The following is a 25690-nucleotide window of genomic DNA, read 5'->3' on the forward strand; positions in this document are numbered from 1 at the left end:
TAACCCTGCAGTCTGGGAGCGTAATGCTCTAGTTGGTTTATAAGGTACTATGAGATCTTTAAGATATGCTGGAGCCTGACCATTAATTGATTTGTAAGTCAGGAGAAGGATTTTTAATTATATTCTGTATTTTACCGGGAGCCAGTGCAGAGCAGCTAATACAGGAGTAATATGATCCCGTTTTCTTGTTCTTGTCAATACACGTGCCGCTGCATTTTGGATCAACTGAAGAGTCTTAAGGGACTTTTTGGGACAACCTGATAACAATGAGTTGCAGTAATCCAGCCTTGAAGTAACAAATGCATGGACTAGTTTTTCTGCATCATTTTGAGACAGGATGTGTCTTATTTTTGCAATGTTACGTAGATGAAAGAAGGCAGTCCTTGAGATTTGTTTTATGTGGGAGTTAAACGACAGATCTTGATCAAATATGACGCCAACATTCCTTACGGTGGTGCTGGAGGCCAAATTAATGTCATCCAGAGCTTCTATGTCATTAGAAAAAGCGTTTCGGAGGCGTTTAGGGCCAAGTATAATAACTTCTTGTCTGTGTTTAACATCAACAAGTTGCTAGACATCCAAGTTATGTCCTTAAGGCATGAAGTTTAGCCAATTGATTGGTTTCGTCTGGTTTAATTGAGATATAATTTAAGTCCATCAAATCTCTAAATTTGACAGCATGCAAGTTTATAAATAATATTAGTATTAGTATTGATGTGTTAGTTTACTTCAAACATAGCCAAGCTGGCAATATTTAGAACATTGTTAGAATATACTCAGTATTACTTGATATTGCTCAAATAAAATGCAACATTTTTAATTTAGATGTGATTAAATGGTCATTTATTTAACAAAACTGACCATTTGCCCCAAATCCATTAAACAGAAATCTAAAGATTGTTTTTTTTCAGTCTTTTTGAGGCCTATATTACTTAATTATTCGAGTTTAAAAAAGACCTGATAAGTAAATATTGGCAGATAAAACCTTTAAACAAGAATTCCTTTTAGAATGAAACAATCAGAATCAGAAATCCTTTAATTGTCCCACGACGGGGCAAAAAAAAAACTGTATAGCTTTATAAGGAAGTCATACAAAAGGGATAAATATAAAGTCAGGAGATGATCACATTCTGACTCATTTGAACCAAACAGGAATATATCAATGAATAAAAACAGCTGAGGGGAATGACTCCATAATGTTTTTATTTGTCTGTTGAAATCCAAATACTATTCAAATCAATGATGTTCAATTATAAAAGAAAATGAATGCAAATAAAATAGCCAGTGAACTATGTAGCCGCATAAACAATCAGCGCCATGACAATTTATTCTTAGTAATACTGTGTGGAATGTGAAGGTCAAGGTCATCCTCAAGTGTCTCAAATTAAATGCACATCATTTTCTATTGTCGTAAAATGACTTTAGTGTTTCATATACCTGTAGTGATAATTGTATTGGTAACTGCCAATGTTAACACACACACACACACACACACACACACACACACACACACACACACACACACACACACACACACACACACACACACACACACACACACACACACACACACACACACACACACACACACACACACACACACACACACACACACACACACACACACACACCGCTGTCTATCTCTTCTTTTTGCTCTCTTTCTTTAGTTTCTGTCGAATCTGGGGTGCCAGTCCTTTAGGTTTCTTCAGCTGTTCGGTGACCTTGCCATCGTTGGACTCAGTCTCCTCCTGTAGAGCAAACACAGGAAGCATTAAACACACTGTAATTTAAAATAATAAATCCTCTGAGTCATTTTAAATATGGTGTAAAACACATGAGATTAGATAACTGTTTTTGTTTTGAAGATGTGTTTGGATGATGCCCTAACTGTCTGACACACACTTTGCCACCGTATTATTTTCCAAGTAAATCTTGTCATGACACAAATTGACAAAAATAAGATGCATTAGAATACATAAGATGGAAATAATAGAAAATAAAAATAAAGTTTAAAGTATTAAAAAACAGAACCCATATTTGCAGCAAAACTGCATCCCCATCAAAAGGTCTCCATTCTCTTCTTCTCTCTTCTGTTCTTTTTCTACATCAGCGGTGGAGATTTGAATTTTTAAGATGGAAACTTAGCACACGCATGCAAGTATGCATGCACGCACGCACGCACGCACACAACAGAAGGAAATCCAGACGTGTTTCAACACTTTTCCTCTGGCAGCACTGTTTCTGTCTTTGTATGGCAAGGCGGAATGACAGCAGGCTGCTGTAAAGGATGAAATGGCGACATACTGTGGAGAGTAATCAGTGCATCTGAAAATAGAATAATTAGACAGTGGATTTAATTGCTCTTGCCTATAAATAATCTCTCCTGACAGTTATTAGTGTGGAGATTGTGGGAGTCGCCCTTGGTGGCATGGACATTCAAAAATAAGATATTCTGCACTTCTCTTTATAACTAATGTCTGGTCGCTCTGTATTAAAAAAAAACTACTGAAACTTAACAATCTGCAAGATTTGTTTTACAAAACAGTGTTATTGCAGAGCCTGTAGATCTGTCAAGCAAGATGGAAAAGAAGAAATAAGGATATTAATTAAACCATTTTCCCCATTGATTTGTGTTTCCCCTCACTTTAACCTTTACCCAAGCGTATCCTAACCCAGACCAATTATCTCTACACACCCAACACCTAACTATGGCCTAACCTACGGCATAGCCCCAACTGGGGGCTGGAAATATTAATCGTGGGTTAATAGACATCAACACCTTCCGTTGGAATGTACCCACCTGTTCGTATCCCTTGGATGTTGGGAATATGACAGCCAGGATGCAGATGAGCTGGAAGATGGCACCCAGAAACAGTCCATAGCGCAGTAGGCTCTCTAAAAAGGTGGCCTCAGGGACCTCTGGAGGGGACAGGTCCACTTCGGCAGACATGATGCTGCTGATTGGCTGTTTGGTCTGTTATTCTTCAGTGCACCTACTTATCTGTGAGAACAACAGCACCACGGTTAGCAGGAAGTCTTTTTGTATTATTGAGAACATGATAAGTACTAACATGTCTATTTCATTAAAAGTATTCTGCCATAGGATGAGCAAGATATGGTGCTCTGTGGTGGCATCAGCCATTTTCTATGGAGTGGTCTCCTGGGGCAGCAGCATCTCGGCCACTGACAGGAAGAGACTGAACAGACTTATTATATTCTATTTAACTATTGTGTACACGCCACCTTACTACATATGTTCTTTAGCTAGAACAAGGTATATTTCCCCGTTGTGGGACTAATAAAGGATTTCTGATTCTGATATCTAGAGAGAGCTTCTTTCAGTGACTTACTCAAGAGTTTAAAGTCTTTCTTCCAATGGTTTAAAACTGGGTTTAGTCTTAAAATATCTACATTTATATGGATTTAAAACTTCCCTAGTAACAACACAATATTGATAACAAAGTTCCTTTTTTCAACACAAACACCAAACTTGAATGTCTTTAATGTCAAGGGTGACACATCTCAATCTTCCTGAACTGTAACCAGTTCTGCATATTTTTCCAGACAGACTGCACTGATTCACAGTGGAAAAACACATTTTCCAAACTTTCAATTTCGTTTCACAAAATACAGTTATTCAAATCAAAATTAAATCTCAATCTTAAAATATTTCATGGGTAAATCGTATTTAAACTTTTGAAGTTCACCTCTTTTACCCTAGGAGGATGTGGAAATTAAATATATATTTTTCTTTCTTACCTCTTCAACTCCAAATTCTTTGATAACATATTTTCTTCTCACTGGGTAAGGGTAACACTCCTATAAAATAATTACACTGTTGGTATATTTATAGTCACAAAAGTTAATTCCTTCGATGCAAAGCTTGAAACAAGACAAGACACACGTGGAAATGTGAACCAAACGATGTAATATAATCTCTTATAGTCATGCTGAAAAAAATAAAACATTACAGGACATTTTTATTGTGAATAAACAGACAAGTACGGATTATTTACAACGCAGCACAGCAGTGTGGCTACATTATTAAACCCATGAAGAAGAAGGAAGGAAGAAGACGCTCACCAGTGGCGGGAATACTTCACTCTTCTTTAGTGGTTACAGGGATGTTAACATCAAAATCAGGGCAAAAACAAAAATATTAGTAAAGCTGTGAAGGAAGAAATGCTAATTTAGCTCACAAAGGGAGAAAAAGAACATCCATGTATCGGAAGTGACGTCACAGGTATGTGACGCACTTCCTCCCCGGTGAGTGATTGTTTTGAAAATGTCGCCCCCTAGCGTTTTTATCAAAGATGATAATATGTATATAATTTTTTTTTAGGTTTCGAAAAAATAGAAAACTGTATACTTTCACTACTTTGAGAGGAAATAGGATATTTTTTAAATGTATTTACCTTGCCAGTGGTTACCAGTGATGGAATATAACTAAGTACATTTACTCAAGTTCTGTACTTTAGCTTCAAATTCAAGGTATTTGTACTTTACTTGAGTATTTTATATTTTATATCTCAAAGGTAAATTTTGTACTTTTTATTTTTCATTCATTTTCAATTTATAATTTTTCATAACCTTCCTGTGCAGTGAAAACCACGTATCTCCAAATTTGGGGATTTTGAATTTGAATATTTCTGATAAACTGAAGGGCTTTAAGTGTTGATATGTTATCCTACTTTGTAGACCAATAAACTATTTAAAAACCCTCTTGGATCAACTGGAAAATACATGTCACAACCCTGATTTTCTGAGTTTACTTTTAACAGATCCAAGGTTCTCAAAGGACAGCGACGCAACAACCATATGATGATCTTATAGAATATGATGCATTACTGTAGCTTAAACAACCCAGCAGTATATACAGGAGTTAAAGTTAGCACAACTTTAAACATCTACAGCTTCTACAAAATGCATCATGTACATTAATACAACAGTAATATTAATCCAAAAACATCATATATAATAATAAAACAATGACAGGAAACACTTTACTGCACAATGAGGTCTTTTATTTTTGATACTTTAAGGACATTTAGCTGATGACACTTATGTACGGTTCTGAATGCAGGACTTTTACTTGTAGTGTCGTACTTTCAGTGGGGTATTGCTACTTTTACTCAAGATCTGAGTACATTTTACACCACTGCTCATACTGCACTAATATAGTTTGAACGACCCACGTTAAGTACTTAAACTTAAAACTGTGCTAACATGGTGTTGCATTAACAATTCAATCCTGAGAGAGGATTCTTCAGTGTCTGTACTTTCTAAGTAAGTTTTGGTTTTAATAATACACTAAGTATTTAGACATTTCTGTTTAACTGATTTGACCTGTACTATTGTGGTTTGTAAATAATTAAAGTCAATCCGCCTATACTATTGACAGAAGAAAAGCATTTTTCAGAAAATAGGTTATCTTTTAAGTTTAGAAATTATATATTAAATTAACTTAATAATGGAGGCTGAAATATGACTTTACCCGACGAAAAGAGAAAGATTACAAAGACAAAGGGAATTGTATCAGGTACATTTTTAAAAAGTGTGTTAATTGCAAAAAACTGATTTACTATTCAGTCCATTGTTGTTCTTACTATATTCCAAACTCACTGATTCATATAAACACATTTTATTTAATATAACACATTTTATACATGCTTACAAAGAGCAATTGTACAAATATATGAACAAAGAGAAGTCAAACAGGTAAAGTAAAGAAACAATACATACACAGTATAAGGTATAAGTCAAGAGAATAGTTTATAGTTTGCTTAAATCTCTGCCACCAATCCATTTTTTTGTATTGCTTACAAGTACAAGCTTCTTCTAAGACACTCAGGATTTTATATTTACATGTTATGCTTAATCTGATGGACATCAGGGCTGCTGCAGACTTCCAGGTTCACTCTCCATTGAGGTCTTTCATGTCTCGTCTTATGATGTCATTCACTGGAAAACATTGCAAACAAGGGTGAGCGACTTTCCTATTTCCTATTTACTGGTGTCAGCTTATTCATCCTCAAGTTATTTGTTTGACTTGACTGAGGTTCCCGGGCATATGAGGTCTGCAACAGTTTGATTAAATACTACCAGCAGGTGTCACCAAAGTCAGATTTTGGGGTGAATGTTATGCTTTTCTTAAGAGACAGTCAACAGAGAAGAGATGAGAGGGAGAAAGAGAGAGCAACACAGTTTCCCCCGGCCGGACTTGAACCTGCAACGTTGTGGTTTGAGGTTAAAGCCACCAGAAATGTTCTAATTTCATACATCCATCAGTCCAATGATGACTTGCAATCTCTGCAGTAATGATGTGTATTGTCTACTAGATGTCTCTATTTTATTGACAGTTTCTGCACTCATCAATAATAATAATCAAAAAAAAAAAACAATATCAAATACAAATAATAACACAAACACAGCAGTTCATTTTGGTTGATTTGCTGCTGATGCTCTGTAAGAAGATTGTTGTAGGTGCCTAAACTTTCACTATTACCCCAGTCAGACCAGAACAAAGGGCATTATATACAGTAAACTTCCTGTTTCTGTTTTCATCACAGGGGTATAAAAAGAAACTTTGCCCGACACCAAAGAAGGTTAGTGTATAACATGTTCTCTCACTTCATGGTGGTGTTGCTTCTTTTCCCTTCATCAGCCTTAATTACATCAGGACTCATAAGCAAGTTCTATTAGATTTATTTCAAATAAAACTGAGCATGCGCTTAAAGCTTCTACTAGTGCAGTGAGTGTTGTGAGTGAGAGACACAACTGAGACAGGAACGTGGATAGAACGGCCCAACACAAACCACAATGCAGGATTTGCAAACATACAGTTGCAATGTGGTTGTATGCATTTGCAGCCTGGTCCACAATTTCCCATCCAGCAGGCAAGTTTACATGTTTTTTGTATAGTATTTAGTCTTTTAGGTGAACCAATTTCTACAATATCTTCTACACCTCAGCTAAATGTTTCAGTGAACAGATCCATTAGCATCCAAACAGACAAGATTTAGACCTATAGACCTGGAAACGGGAGAAAAGCAATCGTTTGAAGGATGAACAATCAAGAGCTTGAGAGAGAAGTTTAAACCCTGCAAAGATATGAGAGACGGGGCCGATTCAGCGGCTGACCAGCACTTCATTTGAATCTTATTGACCTCTTTAGGATAACAGTAAGTAATAGAAATACTCACCATCCTCAAGGTAAGCATAGCGGATGTTCTCTTGTTTGACTGTGACCCTCTCTGGAGCTCGTTCCTCATGGTTTCCTCTACCAGAGAAGATCTGAGGCTCCACTCGGCCTCCAGCCTTCCCTTGAGCTTGACCTTGGAAGTATCTTGAAGGTGGTGACTTTCCCAGTGGCAGCGCTGTCTGCACAAAACTCTGATGTCTTGACACCAAACAGGCCTCGAATGAATCACCAACCTGAGGACCTTCGTCCTGTTTCCCCACAGGTGTTCTGGCACTGACACAGTGGCTGGGAGTAGAGGCAGCGTGTGAAGCCATCGGGGAACCACCGTGGAGGGCGGTGCCACAGCTGCTGTAACGTTGGTTTGCAGGGTGGTACATCCCTGGGTTGTTGATCTGAGTGCCAGCTCTGGACTGGTAATAGACCGGCTGGTCGTCCAGTGGATCTGGAATCAACACATGGGCTCTGGGGTCTACAGTGGTTAGATGGAGCATTGTTGGCGAAACATTCAAGGCTTGAAGGTTGCTCTCCTGCTCCAGGTGATGGTAGAGTGACTTCATTGACAGGCCAGTTAGAGACTGATTGTCTGAGTAGAAGTACGAATTCAACTGGTAATCATCCAGCGGTTCTGCTTTAATGGCTAGAATAAGAACAAAAGATGAGCGAAATCAATACATGTCTATCAATAGCAAGTACAGAAACCAGACTAATGCTGCATTAACATGGATTCCGGAAGAAACCAGATATAATTTTAGTGGACAAGCAGCCAGCAGAGAATACAGGCAACAGCAAGGGCAAAGTTAAAACATTTGAACTTTTTGCCGTCCTCTACGACAGAATTTACAATTAGATGTTACCTTCCTCACACATGAGTGACGCGGAAGCTAACAATATAGCCTATAGACACAACATTTTAGTTAATATATTTTATTTTATTCTTCACAATACAACATCACCATTGCAAGATATCTTCGTGGGTGTTTCGTTCCCCCACCCCCGTGCCATCCAAAAGGTGTTATAATCCACAGCCACACTAGCGGCGCAGTGGTGCGTCAAGCTAAATGCTAACATCTGCATGCTAACATCCTCACAACCTACACAACCATTGTAGAGGTATTTCAGTCTGGACCAAAGGGATGGAGTGAGGGAGCGACCGACAGAGTCATTTTTAAGCTGTGCTAGCAGCATGGCTTTATGGATGGCAATGTCGGCCTGAGTCCCAAGACCTTACATCAGGTTATTTAATGAAAAGTCCACCAATAAATGTCATGATGAAGCATTGAAGCATGAAGTAATTTACATTATTTCATGCAACAACATCCTGCCTCATCTATTTCTACTTCAGTTATTTCCTCATTTGTTTCCTAAAATGCTTTCAACAAGTGTGAAAGTGTGTGTCTGTATTTCAGCGGTAGATATTTCATGTAGGTGGAGCGAGCGTTAGTGAAAGCAGTAGTGGAGTGACTTTCTTCTTTAGAGCAAGTGAGAGTCTTGCCCCGACGCCCAAAAAGCTGAGTTGTGGCTGCAGTTAAGTGCTAACAGCTATTGACCGAATGATTTCTTGTGATTTGGACTGATTCCTTGTGAAATTGTACAACCTTGGTGTGAAGTGGGGATCATAGAAAGAAGCTGCTTTTGACTGTGTTGAAATGTTCCTTTTAATTGTGTAGCAGTTTGATCTAATCTAATAAGTTTATGTTTATTTTTGTCTTCATTAACTGGCATCAGTGTAAAAGCAAAGGTCCAAATGTATTTGTGTTGCATCTCGATGTGACACAAATGAATTAATTGTTTTATATAGCGTGACCTTTGTGCTGATAGAGATGAGAACGACTAACTTTCCCTGATGACCCCATAGTGGACCTTTCAGTCACCTTCCCGTTTATCAAACATCCAAGGTTCCCCTCTTCCCCCTGTAGTGACAGAGCTGAGATGGCTGGCAGATTTGTACCTATCACAGGAGTGTAGATGAAGTGCTGAGGCTGACTGCGTTTCTTCTTTCCGTTAATGACGTAGAAGTTGACTTTTGCTGGGTGGAAAATGGTCCGATTTCTGTACGGAGGGACCTCAACAAATAGCATGTTCTAGATAGGGATTCAACACAGAAAACAAGATCAGGCTTCAGATAAACTGTCATGTTGAAACAGAGAGGCGTGGGCCGCCCCAATTCTCTCGCTTGTGTGTTTCAAAACAAAATCAGTATCAGACAAAAAACTCTTTGAATACGATATATACGTAGTAGCACGCTGTGGGAGGCTTTGCTTTCCTTTTATGTGAAATTGTAACAGACAATGTTGGTTTGATGATCAAACATGCATGTGCAAAAAGTACATAATTGGTTATGTAAAATGATGCTACGGCCTTAGTGCAGGTGTCAGTGCAGATAAGTGGAAGTTAACTCACAGCTTGAGTTTTGTCTCTGTCCACAGTGGCCTCCACCTCCCAGATTTGCTGCCCATCTGAAAGCAGAGGGAGTAAAGTGTAAACACATTAAAGCAAAAGAAGTTCAAGCAATAGTTTGATATTTTGGGGAATACGCTTATTTGCTATCTTGACGAGATGTAGATGAGAAGGTTGATACCTCATGTCTGTACAAAACATATGTATGTTTGGAGGTGCTGGTAGACAGCATATACTGTATATACCAGGGGGTCTGCAACCTGCGGCTCAGGAGCCACATGCGGCTCTTTAACCCCTCTGCAGGGGCTCCCTGAAGCTTCGACAGAAAAAAAAGATATTAAGACTAAATATTAATTTGTATGTATTTTTATTGTATGTAAGGGAACACCTCTTATCTTGGAGTTCGAGGTGATATTGGGACACTGAAATAAAATATATATTTTAAATATTTCGTCCACTAATAAATGCGTCACATTTTACTACGTCTACGGGCGCAGTAGATCTTGAGTTTCAGACCCCCGCCTAACTCGGTATGCTAACCATGGAAAAAAACACAAAAACAAAAGTCTTGGAGGAAAATAGAGTTTAATTCTGCGTGGACAGATTTGTGAGGCTGTTGTGAATTGTTTAAAAGCCAAAGAAATGAACACCACCACCACAATAAATACAAACTGGCATATTCTTTTATGTTAACTCTTTTTAAGATATTAGGCTGCAGTTATATATATAAAAAAATTAAAGTAGGCTACTTTTATTTATTTCATATTTGTATTGTATTTTTTATTGTTTTGTGTATTTTTATATTATATTATATTATATTCATTTCATTTTTATTTGATTCAACAAATATGGGGAGGACTCTAATAGGCTGCACAGTTCTGTGTTCAGAGTAGGCTTAAACATGCTAGTATATTCTTTCCTTCTCTTCAAGAGTTTGGTGTTTTCCTTTGTTAAAACAGGTAAAAATAGCAATACGATCTCAACAGTTTCTTTTATTTTCATTCTGTAATTTCATAGATGCAACAAACATAGTATAACTATATATAAAACTTATAAGCTGTGTTATCAAATATGTTTTGTGGCTCCAGACAAATCTTATTTGGTGGAAGAGGAGGCAAAATGGCTTTTTTGATTGTAGAGGTTGCCGACCCCTGGTATATACTGTATATATCATTATATATATATTGATATAGATATTTGCTGAACAGATATGTGAGTGGTACTGATTTCCTCATCTCGGCATGAAAGCAAATAATTAAATGCCCCACAACGTCAAACTGCTATTATTGCTACTATATATATAGAAAGATTATTTTGTAAGAAATTGGATGATGTCAATCCGTTCTTTAATTTAATTGAATTACGTTATGTGAGCACATTTATACACAGACAGATACTTTTATGTCTGGTTTAGTGTTTCATTCCTACCTCAGTTTTACCTGTTTCTGTTTTCTACCCACGCTTTAAACAAAAAAGACAAACACACAAAGCCTCTGCTCTGGATCTGAATCTTTATCAGTCTGACAAACCACATCCTGTTGCATGAAACCCCACGCAACAGGGAGGCTTCACATGCAGTACAATTGTACCCATCCTGCTCACAAACCATGTAACCTAATGTAAAAATGTTGTGTGGGCAGGAGGAGCCGTAACGAGGTGAGACATTTCCATGTAGAAATAAATAAAAAGTTACCACCTCCAGTAAAACAGTAACACTTTAAGATAATGGCAAACTCATTTAGTCAGAAATGAAAATGTTGACTGAAGGAAGATGTGCGTCATTTAAATGTGATTTTCCCCCGATCGAAATGCAAATACTCTGAAAATACAAATACTACATGAGAAGGTGGATACGCTAAAGCAGGATATTGGGAAGCCACAGACGTGTCAGGGTGTTGTTGCACAAAATATTAGTCCATCTTAATAATAGAAACCTGAGTCAATTACATAACGCACACATCAAAAGGACGCACAGCATAATGTATTAAAGGAATAATTCAACATTTTCGGAACTTTTGTTTTCTTGCTGAGATTTAAATGAGAAGATTGAGGCAAGCCAAAAGTAACTAAATCTGCCTACCAGCACCGTATACATATACTTTACAATACATGAACCTCTCGAGAAAACCAGAAAACGTCATTTTTACACTTTGTTTTTTGTTCTAAATTCAACATATAAGCTTTCACTTGTTAATTAATGAGCTTTAGGTATGTTGGTAGGTGGATTGTGTTACGTTTGGACATAGCCAAGCTAGCTGCAAACCATCCTGTTTGTTTGTTCAAAGCGTGGGTAGAAAACAAAACAGCTGGTAAAACATGAGGTGGGACTGAAACACTAAAACAAACACACAAGAGAAACCTGCTTTCCACTGTCTGCGGCCTGTGTAAAATGTGCTCACATGATGTAATTACATTACTGTAAGGTTTGACATCATCTGATTTCTTACAAATTCATCTTTTTATAGATAGTAGCAATAGTAATAGTTCATATTTACTGTACAGACATGAGAGTGGTATCACTCTTCTCATCTAACTATTGGCAGGAAAGCAAATTTATGCAACGTTTTTTAGTACAATATTAATATCTGTTGTGGTTCATCTAGTTAATCTTAAACATTTCAATTAGAGGTACTGAGAGATCTAAAATGGCCTAACGTCACATGACCAGACAGACTGATTTTATTCACCTTGTGTCTTCTCGGAGAATATCACTTTGGAGTCGGAAGTGAAATTCTGTCCAGTAAGGACCATTTGTTGACCGCCGAGTACTGAGCATCGGTCCAGGTCCTGCCTCTCGACTGCAGGGAGCTCCTGAGCTGAACGCTGGGCTGAAGAAACAGGAAGACAACAGTTTGAAAGACCACACAGAGGTCAGGAAACATCGAGAGGAAACATTTTTAGGGCAGTTGGCTACTAAAATATTTTACAATTAAAATCTAGAATTGCAATTTTAACTACTACCTGGCGAACATTCACTTTGAAGCCAGCCTGAGTAACCTTTGGCCACAAGTTACAAGAGTCATAAAGTTAGAAAACTAAAAATCTAATATTAATCACCATAAGTACGGCTGTAGTGTACTGATATAAAGAAAGTTTTCTTTTATTGCGTATGAGGAAGATATATACATATTTTGAAGTTTTTGGAAGATTGAGTTCACATACAGATATAAACAGTAGTGTAAATAAATACATATAAAAGTGTAAGTTCTACAATACTGAGCGATAGGAAGCTAAATAAATCTCATCAGAAATGAAACACTCCTTACAGCATTCAATAGGTTGAGAGGCAGCTTGAAGAGACACGAGCTGGCCTCCAGGTTGAGGAATGTGGACACGAAACACCAAACGCACACGTGTGTTTTTTCGTCCGATGTCCGTCTCACCGTTCCTCAGTTCGATGTCTGCATTTCTCAACTTCAGGATTCCTACACAGTCAATCCTGTGAAATGTAAGAAAAGACTGACAAGATTGAAAAAAGTGTTTTGAAATTTGAAAAATCACTTTTTCAGTGACTCATTATACGACAAGTTCATCAAAGGAGGTTTTTCTTTTGCTGCTGTAAACACCCGGTGTCTGCGAGGTCTTTCTTGGAAAAACTCTCTGGCACACAGGAAATGATGCATTTCATGTTTTAGTCACTGGCAACAGCAGCTTGTTGGGAGCAAAAAAGACAAAAACTTTTAGCTGAAATGAGCAGCAATATCCACCATGAGTGAGGATAGAAAAAAAAAAGAGCAATCAGGACAAAAACTCTTCTTCAGCAGAAAATCCACAGAAAATCAGATAACACAGTCACCATGACTAATGAATCTCTGCATCTGTAACTCTGGGAGAGGAAATGCAAAAAACACCACAGAAGTGACTGCAGATTACTTAAAGGGACAGTTCAGTCCAAAAATCCAAAATAAATGTTTTCCTCGTACCTGTAGTGCTATTTATGAACTAGATTTTTTGGGTAGGATTTGCCAAGTGTTGGAGACATCGACCATAAAGATGTCTGCCTTCTCTCCAATATAATCACTCAGCACTCAGCTTGTGGTGCTCAAAGCCAAAACAATCTAGATTGATAAATAGCACCACAGGTAGAAGGAAAAACATGTATTTTTGGTTTTGGAACTGTTGCTTAAAAAAACCCAAACATGTATCCCACAGTGTCTCTGTGCTACTCACATCACTCTCATGTGGTTCTTTGGCTCCAGAGGGATCTCCAACACTTTGGTCCCGGTCATCATCCTCTCCATGCTCGGTGTGGTGACGGTCTTCCCGGTGATGCGGTGCACCTGGTAGAAGGCGTGGGGTTTCAGGATCCTCTCGTCAGCTGTTCCTATGAAGACCTGCAGCCCCAGAGGAGCTGCGCCTTGGTACCCACAGAGCTAGTAAGGGCAACAAAGGCGATTAAATGCATGCTTCACACTGAATTAAATTAGCTATTGTACCATTACCACGGTTGCAGAGAACACTGCACACTAAATATCTTTTCCCTGTGGGGAGGATTTCACAGGACATTCTCTTTCATTTGTTTGCATGGCTGTTGGCTTTATACTAACACAACATTATCCAGGAAATACCATCGTAAATGTACAATCTCTCCTGCTACTTCATTTATCTTTTACAAAACATGACTCTCACTGGCAGTGAGAGGGATCTTTCTTTCAAGCTTGCATTTCCATCTTTGCACACCCCACACCCAGAGTATTCAGATCCTTTATTAAAGTAAAAGCAACAATGCCACTGCGAAAATACTCCACTTCAAGTAAAAGTCCTGCATTCAAAAGCATACTTAGTAAAAGTATGTATCATCAGCAAAATGTAGACAAAGTATCAAAAAGTACTCATTCTGCAGAGAAATGTTCCCTTCCAATGTGTTACTATTATTTAATGTTGTTAATAATACTGCTGCATTAATGTTTATCTGCAGATGTTAAATGTTGTACTAATTGTTACATCTGTATATACTGTTGGGTAGTTTAATCTTCAGAAATGCATCATATTCTATAAGATCCTCATATATTTGTAGTGAGAACCACATATCTCTAAAAAGTCAATTTTAATGATCCGAGAGGGTTTTAAAAAACATTTAGCTTGAGAGGTAGGAGAATTTTTTCAACCCATAAAAGAACCATAAAAAAGAAAGAAAAAGTAGCATAAAAGGGAAATACAAGTAAAGTACAAGTATCTCCAATTTGTACTTATGTACAGTAATTGAGTAAATGTTACATTCCACCACTGCCAACACCCAAAAGAAGCACCTGAACTTCCGGATGCAATCCGTTAGATGTCTTTACAGCTCCGCGGCTGCCCTCAGTCTCATAGTGAGCTCTGTGGTGAGATCTGGGCTCTTGCTGGAGAAGAAGCTTGTATTGACCGGACTGACTGGGCAACGGCCACTCTAAAGATGGAAGAGGAGCAACTGAGAGACCACTGGGGAAAAGATAGAGAGAAAGAGACAATAAGAAGGGAAAAATGTAAAGGAAGATAAAGAGTGATATTCCAAAATGTTCATAGTTCATCTCATAGTGGCAGTGGTAAAATAACTATTCAGATTCATAAAGGATTCATAAAGGATTCATAAAGGATTCATAAAGGATTCATAAAGGATTCATAAAGGATGTCTGATTCTGATTCTGATACTTAAGAAAAAGTACTATGAAAATATTCCATTACAAGTAAACGTCCTGCATTCAAAACCTTACTTAAGTAAAAGTATAAAGTAGCACGGAATGGAAAGACATAAATTCTCTGTAATTAAAAAGAATGGAGAGACAACACACCCGAATGCTACGTGGTGGACTGGATGAGGAGGAGGCCACACAGCTGGGAGCATAAAGAAGGTTTTAGACTTGTCTTCAGCTCCTGCCCTGCCCATCCTCTCCTGCTCAATGGCCCAGTCATACCCCTCACCATACACACAGTCCTGTCTCGGCGCTTGCATATGTGCGTCTCGTACCACTGCAGAGAGCATTGCTCTGGGTAGACTGGAGCTGAGGCTGCTCAGCATCTCCTCGAGGCCCGAGGAACAGGTCTGAGCTGGGGGCTGGAGCTCTGCTTGGGCCTGGTATTGGTGGAGGTAGTAGGACGCCTGCTGCTCATGGGGCTCCGGGATGGGGCTGGGGCTCCGGGATCGCTGCTTGACAGGAGTGCCCCCCCGACAGGAGTCGGCCTGGTCATAGGATCGCTTAACATGTGGCGAGGCAGAGCGGGAACGCTGGTGAGGAAGTGATGAGGCGGTGCGTTGATGCTGGGGCTGGAGAAAGATCTCATCTGTGATGCTGTTGCGAGGAGAGGCACCTGGAGAGGAGTGGGCAGAAGAATTGTGGATGCCCTGGATGCCCGTGCAGAGGTCTAAGCCGGACAACCCCAAGCCACAGCCTCCTCCATTAGAAGGGGAGACACACGGTGAAGCCGAAGGAGAGTATGCCTCTGCAGGCCAGCCTGAAGAGGAGTTACTGCTGGCAGGGCTCACACAATCCCTGTAGGCCACCAGAGCTTTGGTGCCAAGGCTCGACTCCAGGGTCTGAGAGCTGAGAGAGTCACCTGACGGAGTGATCTCAATCCTAGGACTGGGAGCAGGGATGGTCCCCGGTCTTGATGTCAGCCCCAGGGAGTCAAAGACTGCCCCTGAGAGGTTTTCTGTGGTGGGGCTGTGAGAGGAGGGGTCCTGACTGGAGGCTGGCTGGTTGGAGCTCGAGATGTAGGAAGTGTGATGGTCGACCACCAGCAGAGGAGGCTGGTTGTTGTTCTGAAGGAGAGCTCCTGATTCATCTGTCAATAACAAAAGTAGGGATTCATTTGTGTACACATGTGCAAAAGACAAGGCTACTACTTCCCTGAGATAACGGATAAACCCAGATTCCCAACTAAGGGTAGGTTACTGCTGTAGTTGCCAGGAGGTAACGTTACATGGGAAAATTGTAGCATTACATTAGGTCAACTAATAAAAAAAAATGATGATTAGTAAAAGAATATATCCACATATGAACATTAGTTAAGTCAACTGTAACACTTGAACACTTAAATGTTGCAGTTAGATATGAAAACTAGTTTGCACAGAAGTTTCCACAACTAATAATAGCTAAACGTAATGACTAAACCGTTCAAATGATTAGCTAAGGATAAACTGTTGAAATAGTTAAATGCAATTGATAAATGATTGACATAATTCGCTAAAAATACTGACTAAGTTAAACAGTTCGAATAACTACAAGTAATGGAGAAACAGTTAGCTAAAATAATTAGCTTAAAGTTACGTTAATGGATAAACGGTTGAAATAGTTAGCTAAAACTAGCTAACGGACAAACTGGTAGACAAAAACTTAGCTTGAAGTAATGTATAAATAAAAGTAACTGATAAACGGTGGAAATAGTTAGCTTGAAGTAATGGATAAATGGTTGAAACATTTCAAGTAACGTTAACGTTAGCAGTTATAGTACAATTGCTGAACAAACCAACCTCAATATTGTGAAAATAAAATGAACAATATCCAATTTTTAACAATGAATAATGTTATAGGCTACTTTTGGGACATATGCTACATTGGGAATTGATGAAGGGTTTCATATGAAAGGGCTGTGGGGGGAACTCAGGTAGTCTAACTCAAACCAAAAACGTTAGAAACCACTTTTAAGATACGTGAAAATGTTCCTGCAAGGCATAAATAGTGTGTGTCTGTATGCTTTTTTTACACAAAAACGTTTAATTACCTCATTATAAAATGATTAAAATGACATCTACGCCCATACATCATTCAACAAAGTGAAGCTCAAACTTCCAAGTGAAGTAACAAGAATAAAAACTTTTTTATTTTTTCATTTTAGAGTGATATTTAAATCAATTCAACTGAGATGAAGACAGTTCATGCTTATTTTTCTATAGTTTCAGAAACAGAAAGAAGGCTCCAGTTGATTTCCCCGCTTCAAAATGACAGTGAGGAGGATTACAGAATAACATCGGTACCTGACAGCTAAGTACTCTGCTAAATACAAACGCAACAAAAAAACACCATCTTTACACATTACTAATATAAATACTAAGAAAAAAGAACATAACCTAATTGGAAAGAAGATATTTTGTTAAGTCACTAAAAAATACATAGGCTGCAAACCTGTATTACTGCCGACAGTGAAGTCTTCCCCAGGTGGATTATACAGAAACAGGTCGGAGAAGTCCAACTCCTCCTGGTTGATGTTTTGACCCAGGTCATCGGTGAAGCCCAGACCTCCAGAAGTCATTATTTAAATCTTCTTTCGACAATTATCTTTTGTTATAACTTTCAAATTACCCAAATTATCTTAATTATCTTAAGCTGTACGCATGAGATAAATAATTAAAGAAACCGCCAATATTACAGTTCTTCTAAGATTTACGTTTAAAACATTTGGCAGCTGCTCAAATAAAACATCCAACACCGCGACTTGAAAAAACGAGCGGCGACAGAAGCTTCCTGTCACTGATGATGATGACAAGCAGACAGAAAGTGTGGACCTGCCTCTGCGTCTGTGTGTGTGTGTGTAATCTTGCGCGCGTGTGTGTGTAAGCATCATTTCCTCCTGTGAGTCAAGTAGAGTCACAGTAGGAAATATAAAGAGAGGTTCAATATACAGAGGTCTGTTCTCTATATAGTATAATGAAAAGCTCACATTGTAATTATTTCCATGTAATTTATAGTTTATAAACCCTTCTGCAGTTTTGTTTAATTTTGTAGCCTTGTTTGTGTTTTGTCTTTCCTCTACTTTATATATTGTGCGTGGGTGGTAAGCCTTTACAGGAATATAAATATAGTTGTATTTAATTAAATTTAAATCCTGTAGGGTCACTATAAATAAACTGTTGACACACTTTTTACATTGTCTGTTGTGCTGCCTATTTCTATGTTTATAGAGTTGGGACATAGTTATTGGCTCAGAGTGAGCGCTCCTTGGTTTGTTGGTTTGCTGGGGGCATGTCAGAGTGAGCGCTCACTACTTTGCTAGGATCTTTGTTTACAGAGCACAGAGATCAACACGTGGAGCAGAGACGCCATGTAAACTGTGTTTGTGTCTGTGATGCTTGAGCCTTGGAATTTGTCTGTGAGTTATTCATGTGCAGAATGTTTGAAGTTTGTAACTTTTGGTCTGAAGCTAGTTTAATGTGTGCTAATTTAGCTAATGGCGATCTGTGCTATTTCTAGCTATTAGTGATGCTAATGATAGCTAATTATTTTAATAGTAGTATGTGTGTCGTTTATACAGTGCTACTTATACAGGACTGTCTCAGAAAATTAGAACATTGTGATAAAGTTCTTTATTTTCTGTAATGCAATTAAAAAAACAAAAATGTCATACATTCTGGATTCATTACAAATCAACTGAAATATTGCAAGCCTTTTATTATTTTAATATTGCTGATTATGGCATACAGCTTAAGAAAACTCAAATATCCTATCTCTAAATATTAGAATATCATGAAAAAGTATACTAGTAGGGTGTTCAACGAATCACTTGAATCGTCTAATTAACTCGAAACACCTGCAAGGGTTTCCTGAGCCTTGAAAAACACTCAGCTTGGTTCAGTAAACTAAATCACAAGTATGGGGAAGACTGCTTATCTGACTGCTGTCCAGAGGACCATCATTGACACCCTCCATCAGGAGGGTAAGACACAAAAAGAAATGTCTCAAAGAGCAAGCTGTTCACAGAGTGCAGTTTCAAAGCACATCCACAAAAAGTCTGTTGGAAGGGGGAAATGTGGCAGGAAACGCTGCACAACCAAGAGAGATGACCGCAGCCTTAACAGCATTGTGAAGAAGAGTCGCTTCCAGAATTTGGGGGAGCTTCAAAGACAGTGGACTGAAGCTGGAGTCCAGGTATCAAAAGCCACTGTTCACAGACGTGTCCGGGAAATGGGCTACAATAGCCGTATTCCCATGGTCAAGCCACTTCTGAACTCAAGACAACGGAAGAAGCGTCTGACTTGGGCTATGGAAAAGAAGCACTGGACAGTTGCAGAGTGGTCCAAAGTCCTCTTTTCAGACGAAAGCAAGTTTTGTATTTCATTTGGAAGTCAAGGCGCCAGAGTCTGGAGAAAGGCTGGAGAGGAGCAAAATCCAAGTTGCTTGAAATCCAGTGTGTAGTTCCCACAGTCAGCGATGGTTTGGGGAGCCATGTCAGCTGCTGGTGTTGGTCCACTGTGTTTCATCAAGCCCAGAGTAAATGCAGCTGTGTACCAAGAGATTTTAGAGCACTACATGCTTCCGTCTGCTGAAAAGCTCTATGGAGATGAGGAATTCATCACAGTGCCAAAACCACCAGTAACTGGTGTACTGACCATGGCATTACTGTCCTCGATTGGCCTGCCAATTCCCCTGACCTGAACCCCATAGAGAATATGTGGGGTATTGTGAAGAAGAAGCTGAAAGACACCAGACCCAACAATGCTAATGAGCTAAAGGCCGCTATTGAAGCATCCTGGGCATCCATAACACCTCAGCAATGCCACAGGCTGATTGCCTCCATGCCACGCCGCATTGATGCAGTAATCCGTGCAAAAGGATTCCCAACCAAGTACTGAGTGCATTAATGGACATTTTCAAATGTTTGATTTTGTTTTGCTGTTATAAATCTTTTTTTTTTACTTGGTCTGAGGAACTATTCTAATTTTTTGAGATAGGATTTTTGAGTTTTCTTAAGCTGTAAGCCATAATCAGCAATATTAAAATAATAAAAGGCTTGCAATATTTCAGTTGATTTGTAATGAATCCAGAATGCATGACATTTTTGTTTTTTTAATTGCATTACAGAAAATAAAGAACTTTATCACAATATTCTAATTTTCTGAGACAGTCCTGTATGTTATGTAGAGCCTGCATACTTATGTGTTTTATTTCTGTATTGTTACAGTTTTACAAAGTAAAAGAAGAACAGTAAAGTCAAGAAAGCAAACCTTGCATCTTTTGAATGTTAGCTAACTGTCTAGCTACGCATAGGGATACGCACTGTAAGGGCAGAACATCTGTTTTTTTAAGACAAAAAATATTTTAAAAAGTCAGTGAACGCAGGTTTTAGCCACTGAGTGGCAGTATTGCACAATTTCCTTTCTTACAAAAGCTTATCTCTCGCACGGCACTCACACTGTCTGGATCTGACCACGTGTGTGAAAGCTTTATCTTTATGGTTCTACTTGGCTCAGGATTGGCTGTCCAATTTCCAATGTCATCGTCCAATCACTATATACAGTCTGCAGATGGGACCAGGAAAGGAATAATTATATTTGAACAAGTAGCCTAATGTAGATAACTGATGCATACATTACAAATACTTACAAAAAGGAAAGTTATTTAGTAGTTTTAGGCCAGGTTGCCTTTGAAAGGACAGAGGGAGGAAGAACAGAGTTGGAAATAATCAAATTTGCATAATTAATACTTGCAAGCACTAATACAGTAAGACCACAGATTCACAATCCATTGTAACATAATTATATTGTTAAGAGGGCAAACAATAAGCAAACATGGGCATCATCAAAAGGTAGATGTGAATTATACTCCACATTCGGCCATTTGACACATTTCTAATGGCTTTGGGTGCTTTGCAGGTTTTTTACTCCAAGTTGTGTTGAAAGGAAATCTCGAATGCGAAATTATTGCCAATTCCACAAACCCTCATTAAATCAATCTCCATCTCCTTTTTAACTGATGTGTGTGAAGGTAGAGTTTGATATGGTCTGGTTCAGGTTTATTATATTTCATATCGTACATCATATGCACTCCTGTATCTTTCTAACCCTTTCACTAGCAACATTTTTTGAATGAGACTCTAAATTGAAGTATTTTAAGGATTGATTGTTTAGGTGACGGCCGCTACAATCAGTTGGGGCAGCCTCTCCAGGACAGTGTCTGTCTCCCCCCCCCCCCCCCACCCCAATGCATGGCCAGTCCTCCTACAGCTCCCATCAGGCTAGCAGGCCTTTGCACTAACGCAACTCAACCCTTCTACATGCTAAGGCTGTGATATTGACAGGTCTTGATATTCTTTTAAAACAGCCTTTCAGTTAGCCAATTTGTATTAAGAAATTGGCCGTCTTTGATAAGTCCAAAATGTAATGCTGCTAGTTCTCACTTTTAAATGATTGGTTCAAATTGTACCCCTGCTGGTTGGTCATGAAGTGGTCATTTCTAAGGAGGAACAATGTCATTTATTTTAATTTAAGAACACAAGAACATATATTGTGGGCATTTGCAAAGGTGTTTAAATAGGAGAGAATGTCATTTTTAAATGTGTTCCGGCTCACTAGTGACCACAGAATATCTCGGTTCTGTGATGCCGTAGATTTTTTAAATCTGGGAAAGATTCACAATTTACTCAAATCACAGTCATAAAATGTTGGCTGTGGAAATTGTTTGAATCCTTCTTTGCAGCATGTTGTGTAACCAAGAGTTAATAAAGTTCCATGTATTTAAATGGAATCCATAATACAACTGAAAAATGTTCTGTGCCTACTAGTGTATGTCTTCTACCACCATCTAGTGTCTTGTTGTGGAACTGCATTGCAATAATAAGCCTCATTATATCTGCTCTGTGTTCAGGGACAAGGAGTGAAGAAACATGGAGCACGAGGGAAAAAACAAACACTCAAATCTGCTTCAACAGATCTCGGCACCACTGATGTTGGTAAGTTAGAGATGCATCATCACAGAGCAGAATATCATCTCCCAGTGTTAGGGTGCACTAACGTTTTTCTTTCACACAAGCCACATTTCACCCAAGTACTGCACATTGCAAAAAGTATTTTAGCGGAAACAGACATAGCATATCTGTTGAACAGGTGCTTGAAGTCTGTAAAGATGCAACCTGAGCAATCAGACTTTCTCAGATCTTCTGTCTCTCTCTGACTCCCCTAAATCTCTTCTTTGTACAGTGGTGAGTCGAGTACTCGAGGTAACGGACCTGCCAGAGGGGATTAAACGTCCAGAGGCTGAAAAGCTCTGCAACCAGCTGCCAATGTGCTGTGCCAAGATCCAGTGGCTGAAGGAGCCTCAGGGAGGTCGAGGAGGAGGCTGTGGCCCCTGTCCTGGTGTAGGGCCTGCTGGGCGGGGGTGCAAAGGGCGACGGCAACGACCCGGTTCAACTCTACACAGGAGTGGCAGTTTTCCCCAGCACCATGGCTGCCCAGAGGGCTTCCTTCAAACTTAACAACAGCGGGGCCAGCCTCTTCAAACTGAGGGCCGCCAAAAAGAACTATGACCTGTGTGTGCTGGAGAGAGCCAGTTCTCAGTGAAAGGAAAAGAGAGGGGGAGGAAAGAAAGAAAGAGACAGAAAGAAAGAAAGAAAGAAAGAGAGACTCTTGGTGGAGCGGTGGAAAGGGAATGAGGACTGAGGCAGACTGCTCTTAGTGTATAATTTAAAAACAAAACAAAAAAAAGGACTTGAGTTAAATGATGTGTCAAATGTATAAAAGGGGAGAAGGTGTGAAGGTGTGAATCATGTCAAATCAATCAAATATGATTTTGTTGTTTGTCTTTATTCATTGTTTTGGTTTTATATAGCAGAAGAGCACACAAGAGACGCGGGCATTTGTTTCACTGTTACTGTTACTGTAATGTGTGTTGCCATGATACAAAAACACATGAAATGAAAACATTTAGGCCTTTTATCCTTTACTCCTCCCCTCTTCATCCCGCTCTCCTCTTTTCTACATTTGTTTCCTTCTTACTGCCCTCTACCTCACTTCTTCAGTCCTCTCCCCTCTGTCCCACTCCACCCCGACATCCCATTGTTGTTGACCGCTGTGCAGAACGTATCAGAAGAAGTAGATAAAGTGCACAATGATTGCATATGTGTACTGTAAATTTGATTTAATCTGTTATCTTTTGTTTGTTTTTAAAAATATAAAAGTCCAGAAAAGATCTGTCAAAACATCTTCTGTGTCATGTGGTTCATTGATTGACTTTATTGATGCTTACTCTGAAGTCTGAGCTACACAGAGCGTGCATGTACTGATGTGTCCTTCTACCAGTCTCTAACCTAAATGTGTTTTTACAAAGTGGGTAAGGGTCTAATAACAGTACACTTAATATTTTAATATGTTACACAAGTGTAATTTCTTCAAGAAACCAAATGTCATGATTTTTTCGTAGAAAAAGTATTTCCTCCGGGCCAGAGGTGAAGTCTGGACCTCTTCCTCAAACACTTTAAATCTAATAAGCTATTGAAGTTCTGGTCTAGTTCGAGTCTTAAAGTTACATCAGATTCAAAAGAAGTTCACTGGAGAAGAACAAAGATAGATTCAATAGAGTTTATTCTTGCACAAGTACAGATCAAAACTCTGAGGACACAGCCAGCTAAATTCTGGGGTACTTAAAGATCCACACTCCCTTCTTATACATTTTTGATCATCTCTTGTAACGAAGACGGCCACATGGGTCATTCGTGCCCCATTGTCTCGGGCCCCTGACAATAAATCAAGGGACTGTGTTTTTCCCATTTTTGCTTGATTTAACAACATCTTCATGCATAAGCTTTGCCTGAGGAAGGGGGTGTCGTAGTGTTATCAGGCATGCTCTGAGTCTGTCACATGCCCATTTTGCAGTGCAAATCACTCCTCTTCCCAGCGATCTGTTTAGGTCTCATAATTGTTTTTATGGGCTAACTAGGGGCTCCTTTATGGCATGGTGTTTGTCCTCCAACCCTGCTGTGCCTCCTTCATGATATGCTATATTAAAAAAGATTGAATATGTTGAATTTTCATACGTCATTGAATATATATTACCACCGGACATCATCCAACAGGACATCCAGCTGTGTGTCTCCTAAAGAGACATTTTTCAGAGTGGAGTCCTTCATGACAAAACAAAAAAAAGGACTTGAGTTAAATGATGTGTCAAATGTATAAAAGGGGAGAAGGTGTGAAGGTGTGAATCATGTCAAATCAATCAAATATGATTTTGTTGTTTGTCTTTATTCATTGTTTTGGTTTTATATAGCAGAAGAGCACACAAGAGACGCGGGCATTTGTTTCACTGTTACTGTTACTGTAATGTGTGTTGCCATGATACAAAAACACATGAAATGAAAACATTTAGGCCTTTTATCCTTTACTCCTCCCCTCTTCATCCCGCTCTCCTCTTTTCTACATTTGTTTCCTTCTTACTGCCCTCTACCTCACTTCTTCAGTCCTCTCCCCTCTGTCCCACTCCACCCCGACGTCCCATTGTTGTTGACCGCTGTGCAGAACGTATCAGAAGAAGTAGATAAAGTGCACAATGATTGCATATGTGTACTGTAAATTTGATTTAATCTGTTATCTTTTGTTTGTTTTTAAAAATATAAAAGTCCAGAAAAGATCTGTCAAAACATCTTCTGTGTCATGTGGTTCATTGATTGACTTTATTGATGCTTACTCCGAAGTCTGAGCTACACAGAGCGTGCATGTACTGATGTGTCCTTCTACCAGTCTCTAACCTAAATGTGTTTTTACAAAGTGGGTAAGGGTCTAATAACAGTACACTTAATATTTTAATATGTTACACAAGTGTAATTTCTTCAAGAAACCAAATGTCATGATTTTTTCGTAGAAAAAGTATTTCCTCCGGGCCAGAGGTGAAGTCTGGACCTCTTCCTCAAACACTTTAAATCTAATAAGCTATTGAAGTTCTGGTCTAGTTCGAGTCTTAAAGTTACATCAGATTCAAAAGAAGTTCACTGGAGAAGAACAAAGATAGATTCAATAGAGTTTATTCTTGCACAAGTACAGATCAAAACTCTGAGGACACAGCCAGCTAAATTCTGGGGTACTTAAAGATCCACACTCCCTTCTTATACATTTTTGATCATCTCTTGTAACGAAGACGGCCACATGGGTCATTCGTGCCCCATTGTCTCGGGCCCCTGACAATAAATCAAGGGACTGTGTTTTTCCCATTTTTGCTTGATTTAACAACATCTTCATGCATAAGCTTTGCCTGAGGAAGGGGGTGTCGTAGTGTTATCAGGCATGCTCTGAGTCTGTCACATGCCCATTTTGCAGTGCAAATCACTCCTCTTCCCAGCGATCTGTTTAGGTCTCATAATTGTTTTTATGGGCTAACTAGGGGCTCCTTTATGGCATGGTGTTTGTCCTCC

The 25690-nt window shown here is 39.0% G+C and overlaps 3 protein-coding genes across 4 annotated transcripts; 1 reads left to right on the forward strand and 2 right to left on the reverse strand.

The window, feature by feature from the left end:
• Positions 1–1177: 1177 nt before the first annotated feature.
• On the reverse strand, positions 1178–4257 carry manbal (mannosidase beta like). Of its 2 annotated transcripts, XM_029430666.1 has the most exons (4): positions 4084–4257; positions 3760–3819; positions 2801–3001; positions 1178–1748 (listed from the first exon to the last, which is right to left on the reverse strand). In XM_029430666.1, exons 3-4 carry the CDS (start codon positions 2948–2950, stop codon positions 1638–1640), a joined length of 261 nt encoding a protein of 86 aa, XP_029286526.1. In that variant the 5' UTR covers positions 2951–3001; positions 3760–3819; positions 4084–4257; the 3' UTR covers positions 1178–1637. The 2 variants fall into 2 exon arrangements, with proteins under 2 accessions (XP_029286526.1, XP_029286525.1); XM_029430665.1 differs by lacking the exon at positions 3760–3819 and having other exon boundaries at positions 4084–4256.
• A 745-nt stretch (positions 4258–5002) lies between these two features.
• nfatc2b (nuclear factor of activated T cells 2b) lies at positions 5003–18034 on the reverse strand. Its single transcript, XM_029430689.1, has 10 exons — positions 17701–18034; positions 15370–16360; positions 14848–15019; positions 13769–13971; positions 12865–13037; positions 12286–12426; positions 9602–9657; positions 9150–9282; positions 7203–7838; positions 5003–5961 (listed from the first exon to the last, which is right to left on the reverse strand). The coding sequence occupies exons 1-10, from the start codon at positions 17825–17827 to the stop codon at positions 5915–5917; spliced, it is 2679 nt and encodes an 892-aa protein (XP_029286549.1). The 5' UTR covers positions 17828–18034; the 3' UTR covers positions 5003–5914.
• Positions 18035–18538: 504 nt separating this feature from the next.
• On the forward strand, positions 18539–23478 carry LOC115008580 (R3H domain-containing protein 2-like). The gene is made up of 3 exons (XM_029432269.1): positions 18539–18664; positions 22156–22240; positions 22488–23478. The coding sequence occupies exons 1-3, from the start codon at positions 18641–18643 to the stop codon at positions 22760–22762; spliced, it is 384 nt and encodes a 127-aa protein (XP_029288129.1). The 5' UTR covers positions 18539–18640; the 3' UTR covers positions 22763–23478.
• Positions 23479–25690: the final 2212 nt, after the last annotated feature.

This window comes from Cottoperca gobio, chromosome 5 (genome assembly GCF_900634415.1).
Source record: "Cottoperca gobio chromosome 5, fCotGob3.1, whole genome shotgun sequence".
Taxonomy (NCBI): domain Eukaryota; kingdom Metazoa; phylum Chordata; class Actinopteri; order Perciformes; family Bovichtidae; genus Cottoperca; species Cottoperca gobio.

Coding starts and splice junctions, on each gene's coding strand:
- manbal (XM_029430666.1), bottom strand. CDS start 2,950: ATGTCTGCCGAAGTGGACCTGTCCCCTCCAGAGGTCCCTGAGGCCACC. Junction 1,749..2,800: donor CATCCAAGGGATACGAACAG/GTGGGTACATTC, acceptor TTTGCTCTACAG/GAGGAGACTGAGTCCAACGA.
- nfatc2b (XM_029430689.1), bottom strand. CDS start 17,827: ATGACTTCTGGAGGTCTGGGCTTCACCGATGACCTGGGTCAAAACATC. Junction 13,972..14,847: donor GATTGCATCCGGAAGTTCAG/GTGCTTCTTTTG, acceptor TGCCCTTACTAG/CTCTGTGGGTACCAAGGCGC. Junction 12,427..12,864: donor CTCTCAACCTATTGAATGCT/GTAAGGAGTGTT, acceptor CTGTTTCTTCAG/CCCAGCGTTCAGCTCAGGAG.
- LOC115008580 (XM_029432269.1), top strand. CDS start 18,641: ATGCTTGAGCCTTGGAATTTGTCT. Junction 18,665..22,155: donor TTGAGCCTTGGAATTTGTCT/GTGAGTTATTCA, acceptor CTCTGTGTTCAG/GGACAAGGAGTGAAGAAACA. Junction 22,241..22,487: donor TCTCGGCACCACTGATGTTG/GTAAGTTAGAGA, acceptor TTCTTTGTACAG/TGGTGAGTCGAGTACTCGAG.